Source organism: Mus pahari, chromosome 5 (genome assembly GCF_900095145.1).
Source record: "Mus pahari chromosome 5, PAHARI_EIJ_v1.1, whole genome shotgun sequence".
Classification (NCBI taxonomy): Eukaryota; Metazoa; Chordata; class Mammalia; order Rodentia; family Muridae; genus Mus; species Mus pahari.
Genome location: NC_034594.1, coordinates 110,114,406 through 110,125,378, shown reverse-complemented (window position 1 = coordinate 110,125,378; position 10,973 = coordinate 110,114,406). Strand labels below are relative to the sequence as shown.

The window sequence follows — 10,973 nt, the reverse complement described above, 5'->3', positions numbered from 1 at the left end:
AGGTGAGGCCCTATCTGCTCCTTTAATGCCCATCAGAGCCTCTTTGTGACCCACAGAGTCCAGCATATAGTCAGAGCTCGGGACATAGCTACTGAGGGATGGATGCGATATGGTTTGGGTGTAAAATACAGCTCCACCCCACTTGCACACCTGTCTGTGTGTTTGAACACTTCATCCTCCAATGATGACACCGTTTGGGGAGGTTGTGGAGCCTTCTGGATGTGGGACCTAACTGGCAGTCATGAGGCCCTGGAGGTGGGACTGTAGGGGTCCACTCCACCACTGGTCCAGGCTGTCTGTGCTTCCTGACCAACGCAGACATGAATGAGCTAGCAGCCTCAAGCTCCTGCCTCCCTGTGCTTTCCCACCACGGTGGACCATGCCCTCTCTTGTTTAAACTGTGAGCCAGAATGAACCCTTTCTTTCTTTCTTTCTTAGGTTGCTTCTGTCTGGTATTTTGTTACAGCAAACAAGAATAGTAACTAATAGAGACGGATGAACAAGCAAAGCCGTGACCACAGGCTGAGCCCCTAGGGCCATATTGCTTTCATGTCTGTATCGCTAATGTCTGTTATGGGCTCCTAACTCAGGATAAATAGGTCAGTCCAGTGGTCAGGAAGCAAGGCAAGGGATTCCTGTAGGAATAAGTCCATCTAATAGTGTGTGCTAGAAGGCCAAAGTTGGACCTAAGTTGGGTTCAGTGCAATGAGAGGCGAGTCTACTTTGCCTCAGAGATCATGGGCAAAGTTCTGAGGCAAAACGCACAGGCTGTTGCTGATGGATAGCAAAGGGAAAAAATAAAAATAAAAATAAAACGGGAGAAGGGATTCCAGCAGGGAGGCCTGAGAAAGGCCCGGTGGTAGAGGAGAACCTTCCTGCTTGGAGGATTGTCTTAGGGAGCTGATGAACCAGGTGCTATGCCACCGCGTGGGTCCTCTTTCCTGCTCAGAAATGTGCTACTACACTATCCTTTACACTCTGAGGTCTTTAAGCCCCGGAAGACATGCAGATCCTGGGAAAGGGGAAACTGAGGCACCCACGCTAGGCCAAGTCCCTTGGCAGCTCTAGTCTGAACAGCTGCCCAATGAAACCAGCCTTCCTTCCTCCCTCAAGGGCTCCCTGCCCCCTCAGACAGTGGGCTCTTAGTGCCCAGGCCAGGAGGAGAAAGAAAACAGGAACCATTCAAAGAGGCCCCATTGTTCACCAGCAAATGACTCACACAGGGAAAGCTCCCTCCCTGTGTGACAGCCCCCTTCCCCAGCATGCTGTTCCTGGTGACTCTCACAGGCTAAAACATAAACCCTGCCCGCTGTCCGCACCTCCCTCCTGTTCTCAGAATATGCACGATACTCGGACATTGGCTTCTCCCCAGCTGTAGGGGCCCAGGAAAGAAGACCAGACTGGCATAAGTTCCTCCAAGCTGGACAGATATGAGGGTCTTGATTCCCTGTGACACTCAGGGAGAGGGTGGATGAGAAACATCATTCCATGCGTGCAGTGTGCTAGCTTTTTATTCTTCGCATGGTGTGGGCATAGGGGTCAGGCAGAGTACTGGCTTCTAGCTAAGCCAGCTCCCACTTTCCAGACAGGAGTCTGCTTTGGGTGCCCAGGAGGACCCAGAGCTGGGGTGCACAGGGCAAGAACACAGGCAAGGGGCACAGCATTGACGAGAAGTTTCATCTATTTCCAACGCCCAGTGACTTTGGCCTTCCCACGAGTTTTGGAGCTGCAGGAGAAACAGGAACCCATCAGACAGGGGCGGGGGGATGGGGTAGCAGTTCTCAATGGGGCAGCGGGCAGGGGAGGGGAGATAAGGGTTGAGATGAGCGTTCTGGAGCAGGGCTGGAATACAACAACTACCTTGGATTCCCCTATCTCACCCTGCACTGGGTGCTGTGCCCAAGACTGAAAGGAGGGAGCTGTGACTCAGAGAGAGGAGAAAGCTGGGGTCAGAACCCTGACAGCAGGATGGGGAGAGGGGAGGCGGGATGCATCGTGCTAAGAGAAGGGTCAGAGACACTCACACTTTCTGGTTGTCGTTGATCCGGTTTCGCAGAACGTTGATCTGGGGGGGGGGGTAAAAAGCAGGGAAGATAAATGATAAAGTTGGGGCTCATTCAAGGAGGCCTGGGAGGAGAAAGGGAGTTCAGTGTAGAAGCGAGGGAACAAACTGGGTGGAGGGAAATACCAGAACACTGTTGGAGACCAGTGCATGAATTGCATGGGGACAGGGAAAGGGGCCTGAGGGTCAGCAGTGGCAGGGACTAGGTCAAACCAGGAGCATGGCAGGACAGGCACAGTGAGCGGCTCACTTCGTATTTCTGCTGCTTGAATTTTTCCTGCAGGTCGAACTTCTCGGCCTCCAGGTTGTGGATACTCTGCCACAGCTCCTTGGCCTTCTCTCTGTGGGAGCCACAATGGAAGTGGGGTGAGGGGCAATGAAGACAGGCCTGGAGTGGCCTTGGATGGCTTTCACCCTGGTCCTAACTCAGCCTCCACGGGCCCCAGCCTGTCATTGCGCTGTTAGGTCTGCAAAGGGTACCCGCCTCCAGCCTGTGCTATGGGCCCGGCCATTCTGGAATTCTGGCTCCTAGCTACTGAGCCTAGGGTTCAGGGGCAGACACCAAGAGCTGCCACAACAGAGAGCTGGGAGTTGAGGAGAAGCCCTCTTGGTACAGCAGAGCATCTAGTTCTGCCTTCCCACCTCCTGTGTGGATGTGGCCAAGCAGGAGCTCAGCTTGACCTGCTGGGGCCTGGTGCCAGCACTAGGTACTGAGCCTTGGCAAATGTGTGAGGGAGTGCCTCCCTCTGGCGGTTGACAGTGAGAAGTACCTTCCACCTCGCTCAGGAAGAGTGCCAGGGGCCACCCAATCAACTGTCCCCACCTCAGCTGGTCTTCATTCAGGTGGTCAATGGCCAGCGCCTTCCTCCTCTCTGCCAGGATCTTCTTCTTCTTCTCTCGCTCTGTCTGTCTCTTCCCACTCTTCCGCTCTGTCTGAGGGGACGGTGAGCAGGGACACTTGGTTAGAGATGGCTCGTCACTGTCCCCTGACCCTCCCAATACCCTGGGGAGTAGGGCCAGATCTGCGGAAAACTGGGTTCCTCTCTTACTGCTTTAGCAGCACGACACACCATTAGCTTCTGCATCCCCGACCTCCGAGAAACTGAGGCAGGGGCAAGGAGGGGCCTAGGGGCCTTACCAGTCCCTTCCAGACCCCCTCCTCCCACAGCTCCTCCTCCAACGAGGTGTGCTCCCCTCCCAGGGGGCTCTCTAAAGCTACAATGAGGAGGAAGAGGGCTGGAGGTTTGTACCCACCTGAGCTTGCTAAACCAGGAAACCATGAGAGAAAGACCCAGAGAGAAAGACCAAGACCGCCACAGAGATACGGAGAGAAGCGGGGCGGGAGACAGGGAGACAGTAAGGAGAAGGTGATTCGCTGCTCAGCAGAGGCTATGCCGTGCCAAGCATAGGTCTGGGGCTTAGGACGGTGTGATTTGGATTGCCTTTGCCTGGCATGGTCACTGCGAGCACAGAGACACACCAGCAGAGGTAGGGACTTAGGATATCTAAAACAAAATATTCTGATGCCTCCGTGCATACGGGGGAGGGGGGGTGGGGGGGACAGGCCTGGCTGGACATGGCCTTTATCCCAACACTCGGGAGGCAGAGGTTAAATGGATCTCTGTGAGTTTGAGGCAAGCCTCGTCTACGTAGTGCGTTCCAGGACAGCCAAGGCTATACAGTGAGACCCTTCTCAAAATAAAATAAAATAAAATAAAATAAAATAAAATAAAATAAAATAAAATAAAATAAAATAAAAAAGGCAGAAAGAAATCAATCAGAGCTCAGTCTTGAAAGAGAGATATCTAGTAGGCGTGAGGAACTGACTAGCCACAAGCAAACCACCCAACATCTGTGCAGCACACTCTTTTCATGTTTTCCGTGTTAGCTCATCTGTCCCTTGGAAGCTGCAGGACAAGCCCAATCAGGCCACGTGAGGAAACGGAGGTTATCGCAGGCCAGAGCATGGACTCCAGGACCCAAGATTCTCCCAGTCGTCCCCTTGGGGAGCCAGCATTTGGAGGCATATTAGTGTTCTAACTGTCACCCACAGCAGAGCCCTCCTAGTGAAGCCATGGTCAGGCTGATAGCCAGCTCAGGGGCTAGGTATGAGCAGACCTTAGACTTCAGCCACAGCGGTTGGGGATTTCTTCATGGATCCGAGCCAAGGTGGCCTTGGGGAGACACTGGGGTGTCCTGGTGCCAATGCTGCTTCTCACCTACCTTCTGGATGTACCCTCCAAAGTGCATCATGTTGGACAGAGCCTTCTTCTTCCGGGCCTCATCCTCAGCCTTCCTCCTGTTCTCCTCCTCCTCACGCCGGGCCCTCTCTTCCTGTTGTCATGGAGATGGAATGAATAGATCAATGGCAAGGGTGGGGGTTGAAGAGGGTATTCCTTACAAGTGAGATCAGCTCTCTTCCCACTGGACGAGGAGCTCTTTGGGGTACCTTCTGGCACAAGATGGGCATGCTGGAGTCTACTGCATGGATAGATGAACTGTTGTATGAATGAGTTAAGGAAGCCTTGATTCACGTCTATAAAATCCCACCACGGCCCCCGCAGGCTGAGAGGCCCTCAGTCTCCATGTAGCCTTGCTAGGGAAGGGATGGGGGCTAGAGGGTCTGAAAATCATGGACATGAGGCCCTGGCCTGTCTGTTCTGATCATTGGTATGATGTCAGCACTGTGTCAATGACCTGGATTTATGTGATATGATAAATGCTGCCACTTGAACACATTGTCTGTGAAGAGAGATGGGACTGGGGGCTCAGTGGCCGGGCCAGGGTCACTCACAGCCAGGCGGTTCTGCCTTTCCTTCTCCCGCTCATTGCGAATACGCTGCTGCTCGGCCCGCTCTGCCCGACGCTTTTCCTAGGGAGAGAGGTAGACACTCTTGTGTGTGCCCGTGAGTGATGGTAGCCCCAGTATAGGAATCCAGAGGTAGCCCCTCCTCCAAATGCTTGTGCTCAGTCTGCTCCATGGATGCAGATGGAAGTGGCCCATTGCAGATGGAACCTCTGGAAGAGTGTCCCGTCTAGGAAAGGACAGTCACCTGAAAGTTCACTAGAGGCTGTCTCAACTTTGTGGGAATGACAAGTGGTTTCTCTTGTCCCCCTCAAAGGCTATATCCATATTCTGGCCCCATTCCCAGCCCTGGAAGCTCCTCTGCCCTCAGAGACTTATGGCTGTCATGCACATTTGAGAAAAATAGATGGTTAGGTGCAGAAAAACAAGGAATCATATAATCTTCTCTCAGAATGGAATTCTGAGTATTGTCTAGGATTCCACACGCTGATCCCAGGCTCCCTACGTTAGTGAGGCAACTCTGACTGATGGGGTCAGGGACAGGGAGAGCACAGACATTTAACTCGTCTGTGGTCCAAAGCCAGTGGTGCCTGGTTAGGCTCTGCTAGAGCCAGAACTTAACAGGTTCAGCTCCTGTTGGCAAGGAGCAGCCACAGTGACAGGCAGGTGGCAGGGACCCAAGCAGAGCAGTATCCAACAGGTTGGCAGCTTGAGGTGGGCCTCAGGAGAAGGAGAACAGGGCAAACTGTGACAGATTGGCACGTACGATCCTGTCTTTGAGAGAAATCAGCTCCTCTTCCTCCTTCTTCCTGTTCTCGAAGTGAGCCTCGATCAGGGTCTGTAGCTCATTCAGGTCCTTCTCCATGCGCTTCCTGTGGATGTCCTGTGGGGAGAGTCTGTCTGAGAGCCTGCCACGCCCATGAAATGGGTGGGCTCAATGCAAAAGGTACTGGCTTGGCTTAGCACCTGAACCTGAACCATCCTGCCAACAACGGCCCGCCCACAGCCCACAAGATCAGGAACTCTGTCACTCATATGAAAGCTCTGGTCACCACCCCAGCCTGGCTCGCTCCACCCAGAGCCACCACTCACATCAAAGTCCACTCTCTCTCCATCGGGGATCTTAGGTGGCACCAAGTTGGGCATGAAGAGCCTGCTGCAGAGAGGAATGGAGAGTCAGGGGTCACCAGAGCAACTGGGGACATGGACTACACGTCCCTGGAGTCTCTGGGGACTTTATCTTGCAGGAATGTTCACCTCTGTCATAATGTCCACACCAATGTCTGCCTCACTTGCTCAGACATTCACCGAGGTAATTTAATATGGGTCCTCTCACTAGATCCCTGAAGGGGGCAGGACTGACCTCCATGAGGAAAACCAAGGCTTAAAACTGCACAGCTAGAAAACAGAAGGGCGGAGCTGAGATGGCGTCCCTAGGTGGATCCTTGATTTCCTCAAATGCTCCTGCGCCTTTAGCTAAAAGGAGATGCTCCAGGGTACACAAAGCAGCCAGCACAGGGGAGCTATGATCAGCATGGGCCACTGAAGGCCATGAGGGTACTAAAGCGCCATCTGCTGGCAGGATAAACATTGCCAAGAAAGAATTGCTCCCTGTCCCATTGGCCCCACTCACAGCCACCAGATCCAGGTATGGGATAAAGCTGCCCTGCTCTGCCCTTTTGCAGTTCCCTGAAGCTGTCGTGCCTAGGACATAACATAATTTCACTGCTTGGTTCCCTAAAATTTACATCGCTTCTCTTCTCGGTCCCATCCCAGCAAAGAGGGAAGTCTGTGGGAAAGATAATGCATCTGTCCAGGGCCCTGACTAGCCCTTCCCCACTCTGTAGATGAATGTACCCCTCTGTCCATATTAGTATAAATAATTGGTAGTGAAGTCAAGGCAATGTTCAGCTCCCATTCCTCCCTTGGTGCAGTACACAACCTGTTCAACTCTCGGTGGAAGTCTGAGCCAACCGCAGCACCCGCGTATGCGCACACGCACTCCCATCTCTTCCTTGTCACCCTCCCTCACCGGCCTCTGCCTTCAAGGCCTTACCATAGATAGGTGCATTCCACTCACCTGGGCTTGGGTTTGGTGTCCTCTACTGGACCATCTGGAGGAGAGAGACAGAGGTATGGGGTCAGAAAGCCTGACAATTGCCAGCTCCACCCTGAGCTGGGCACCTGTGGGCCTCTGTCTCCCCATCTGCACAGGGAGACTCTCCCAGATCCAGTAAATCTGGACTTCCGTAATCACCAACAAGCATGAAGGTGACCTGGAGGTGAGGTCACCAAGAATGGCTGGCTGTGTTTACTTGCCTGTTCTGGGTTGCGAAGACTGCTTCTCAGATTTTGCAGTAATGCATACACCGTCCTGTGGGAAGGTCGCAGGGGCCCTGACCCTAGGACCCTATCAGGCCTGCCTAATGTTTTGTACCTTGGACTTCCTGATCGCCACAGAGCCAAGGGAGCTAGTGGACATGATTCCAAGGCCTGGCTGGCTGTCCCCGTGCCCTAGGTGTGACAGGAGACAACTGACAGAGGCTGCGGCCTGACAGGGACTATGATGCCACTGGGTACCAGGAGTGTCAGGTATGAGTGTTACTTCTGAGAGCAGGGGCTAGACACTGGGTCCCTTTCCTGTTGGACACTAAGGCTACTTCTCTGAGATGAAGACAAAGGTGTTGAGTCCCACAAGCCCTGCAAGTACCACCTGGAAGTTCTGCCTTCCAACCCTTTCCTGTACAATCTCCAGTTACACAGGAATCCCTGGGCACAGTTTCACCCAAGGCTACTACTATGAGGAGATCTCTTGTGCCAGCATCACTTACCTTCAGCATCTTTGGCTTCTTCATCAGGACCAACCTCTAAACAAAACATGAGCAATCAACAGGGGTCCTGTTCCAGATCAAATTCCCCCAAAAGCATTCCCCATGCTCAGGCAGGCTACCCTGCTGGTTTGTAGGGTCAACCACGAAAGTAGCTCTGGATTGACAATTATCACCCAGAAAACAGATGGCTGCATCCCCCGAGCCCAGACAGGGATCTCAGGCACACAAGCTAGCAAGCACCTGTTGGACGACTTCTTAAAACACCACCCCCAGCCCCTCAGCCCCTCAGCCCCTCAGGCCCTCGGCCCCTCAGCCCCTCAGCCCCTCAGCCCCTCAGCCCCTCAGCCCCTCAGCCCCTCAGCCCCTCACCCTGGACTGTACCTTCTGCGTTGGCCTCCTCTGTCTCAGCCTCACCCTCAGGCTCAGGTTCAGCCCCACCATCCTCCTCCTCCTCCTCCATTGCCTCCTCTTGCTCTGGAGAGGTAAAACGGACACCATGACCAACCGGGCTCCTCTCTCGATGTGCAGGTAGCACCCCCAGAACAGAGATCACATCAGGCAGGGGAGAACAGAGCCAGTAACATCCAGGTTCACGTGATATGGGGGCCACAGACCCAAATGACAGAAGGAATGCTGTCTGGCTCCTGGTTCAAACTGGAGCACAAAGCCACGTCCGGCCCAGGACTACTTCTGCAAGGAAAGATTCCTATGACCTCACCCACTCATCTACACTCTCATCCATGCCTCAACCCCCCAAGTAAGTCAGTTCCCCGGAGTTCCCTGTCTGCTCCTCTGCAGGAAAAGGGAACCCCAATAGAGGGGTCCCATCTGACTGGTAAGTAGCCCAAATTTGCTTCCCTGGGAGTTTGGAAATCTGAGCTAGATCTTCCCTAGTGTAGAAGCATTTTATATACATATATAATATATCATGGTGTGGTGGTGGTGGGAAACACCAGTGACGGAGGACATCAAGTCTCACTGCTGGGGATTAGTTGGGGTGAATGTCTGTCTAGCTTCTTTCTGCCCAGTTTAGAACTGGCTTCCCCCATGACCTTCCTGGTGACAGGAATTCATCGTCTTCCCTAACTGTTCACCCCAGAGGCTCCACTCAGTGCTGGCACCACAGGTCCTAACTAAACTGAGGTGCTAGGGAAAGTCTGTTGTGAATCCAGTGACACTTCAAGTCCTTCTTCCAGACCCAGCAGAGGTTGTGCAGGCAGATGAAATGCCCAACAGTTAGAGAGATGTGCTACCCAGACCCAGTAGAGGTTGTGTGGGCAGATGAAATGCCCAACAGTTAGAGAGATGTGCTACCCAGAAGGTTGCCAGCAATTTCTATTTTCATCCTTTGCTTGACAGGATGTGGATGGGCCCCCCCTCTCCCAACATTCTGAAGGGACAGACAGATTAGGGAGACAGGATGCCATCCAGACCATGACTCAGCTTGGCGGAAGTGCTTGTAACATTCAGTGATTGATAGACTGACAAGTGGTGGCCCCTTGGCAGAGGGAGAAGAAAACACCTCAGGACAGAAAGAACCATCAGAGGAGAGAGGGCCTCCATCCCCGCTCCCTCATCTTCTCTGCCCTCCTTTCTTAGGACTGGGTCCCCACTGAGGTCTGGGGTACCTCTTCTTTCAACCCTGCAGGAGGTTTGTCAGGTAGCATAAGAGTAGAGGAAGATGGCCAGCTATGGGGTCCTCCGCCCTGAGGCCACCACTTCTCTCATTCACCCTAGGTTTCATCTTTCTGTGCCACATGCCATGTGCCCAGTGGTCATTTAGAAGCCCAAGGAACAGGTCACACTTAGGGCTTCCCTGGACGTCACTGTGGGAAAGCCAGTCCTAAGATTAAGCCCCATTCTGTCTCCCCTCCCCTCCTGTTACCCCAAGAAGCAAGCCCAGCCTCACCCCACATCTCAGCAGAACACATCTGAAAGCTGACATCATGTCCTTTCTGCTCTGGCTATTTCTGGACTTTTCTGATACTCTTCAATGACTCTGTCCCCAGAGCCCTACCTTGCCTTAGGCAAAACAGAAACAGTCCCCACATGAACACTGACATGCGCAGTGAAGCAGTTGGGGTTCATTCCTGCCATAGGAATCCTTCTGTGACCGTATGTGGAGCAGGTGGGAAGACAGGCTAGCCCAGAACCTTCCCACTCCCCTCCCAGAAGGATCAGGAAAGTGGGGACAAGCACAGGACAGGGAAAGCTGCACTACCGTCCTCCTCTTCTTCTTCGCTCCAGTCTTCCTCTTCCAGGTGCAGGAGGTGGCGGCAGCAAAGGGAGCAAGCAGAACAGGTTAGTGTGCAGCGCAAAGCCAGGCGGCAGCGCAGGCCACAGCCAGCTCAGAGTTAGGCCCGAACTCTGATTCACAAGCCAACACTCTAGCAATATGGCAGGCTTGCTCCTCGTGACACGCCTGAGCCTCAAGGAAAGACAGGACCATCGCCTGCCAACCACTACTGGGGATGGAGCAGCTTAGCATGCCTGGCACCTGAAAGCATTGAGAGAGAAGCGCCCAGCTACAGGGCCTGGCTTCGCTCTCACCAAGATGGTGGACCCCAGTAGCAGAGAGAATAGGAAAAGATTTGACTCCCCCTCCAAGTTCCCCCACATTCCTGCTCTGAATGAGTTTTTGGACTGTCCCACAGAACACCTACCGATTCCCAGAATCACATGTAGGAAAGTCCCACTGGGGGCCATATTAAGGGAGCTGGCACAGGCTGTTGGAGAGCCTGGGCTCATAATCTGAGGAGACTGACCACTTCCCCATTGTTCGTGATGCAAATCTCTGGTTAAGGAATTGCTTCACAGCGATGGGAAGACCCTTTCCCCTAGAAACAAGACTATGGGTTTCAGCCACTCATGGGACCTTCCCCTTCTGAGCCAGAGGGGCTGCCTCAGGCCATTCAGGGCAGGCAAGGTGACTTGCAAAAGCTATAAGGGCTTCAATGAGAAGTTCTTTAGCTCCCAGACAGATCCTGCTGGGTGTGGTAGCTAGACTGGAGGAAAATCCTCCAGAGTCAAAGAGTCCCCAGCAGCCGGGGTCCCTTCTACAGAGGAGGTTGGAGGCAGCTGAACTCTAGATCCAAAATAAATTTTTGAAGCTGGACATGGTGGTTCATGGTTCATGCCTAATATCCCAGGACTGAAACTGAGGCAGGAGGATTGCCACAGCTTGAGACCATCCTGCACTACTAAAAATAAAAAATAAATATTAAAAAGAAAGAGAGAGAGAGAGAGAGAGAGAGAGAGAGAGAGAGAGAGAGAG

At 53.2% G+C, this 10,973-nt stretch overlaps 1 protein-coding gene across 8 annotated transcripts in view; it reads right to left on the bottom strand.

The window, feature by feature from the left end:
* Positions 1-1,493: 1,493 nt before the first annotated feature.
* Positions 1,494-10,973, bottom strand: part of Tnnt2 (troponin T2, cardiac type) — a 15,897-nt gene continuing 6,417 nt past the window's right edge. For 4 of the 8 annotated variants that reach the window (XM_021197572.2, XM_021197573.2, XM_021197566.2 and 1 more), the window contains 12 exons: positions 8,081-8,173; positions 7,700-7,735; positions 6,949-6,982; positions 5,961-6,024; positions 5,635-5,751; positions 4,857-4,934; positions 4,286-4,396; positions 3,317-3,325; positions 2,886-2,995; positions 2,313-2,403; positions 2,025-2,065; positions 1,494-1,726 (listed from right to left, as the gene is read on the bottom strand). In XM_021197572.2, the coding sequence (XP_021053231.1) occupies positions 1,681-1,726; positions 2,025-2,065; positions 2,313-2,403; positions 2,886-2,995; positions 3,317-3,325; positions 4,286-4,396; positions 4,857-4,934; positions 5,635-5,751; positions 5,961-6,024; positions 6,949-6,982; positions 7,700-7,735; positions 8,081-8,173 (830 nt within the window). In that variant the 3' untranslated portion in view covers positions 1,494-1,680. Of the gene's footprint in view, positions 1,727-2,024; positions 2,066-2,312; positions 2,404-2,885; positions 3,001-3,316; positions 3,326-4,281; positions 4,397-4,856; positions 4,935-5,634; positions 5,752-5,960; positions 6,025-6,948; positions 6,983-7,699; positions 7,736-8,080; positions 8,174-10,973 lie in introns of all 8 variants that reach the window. The other 4 variants (XM_029538801.1, XM_021197574.2, XM_029538802.1 and 1 more) reach the window with 2 other exon arrangements.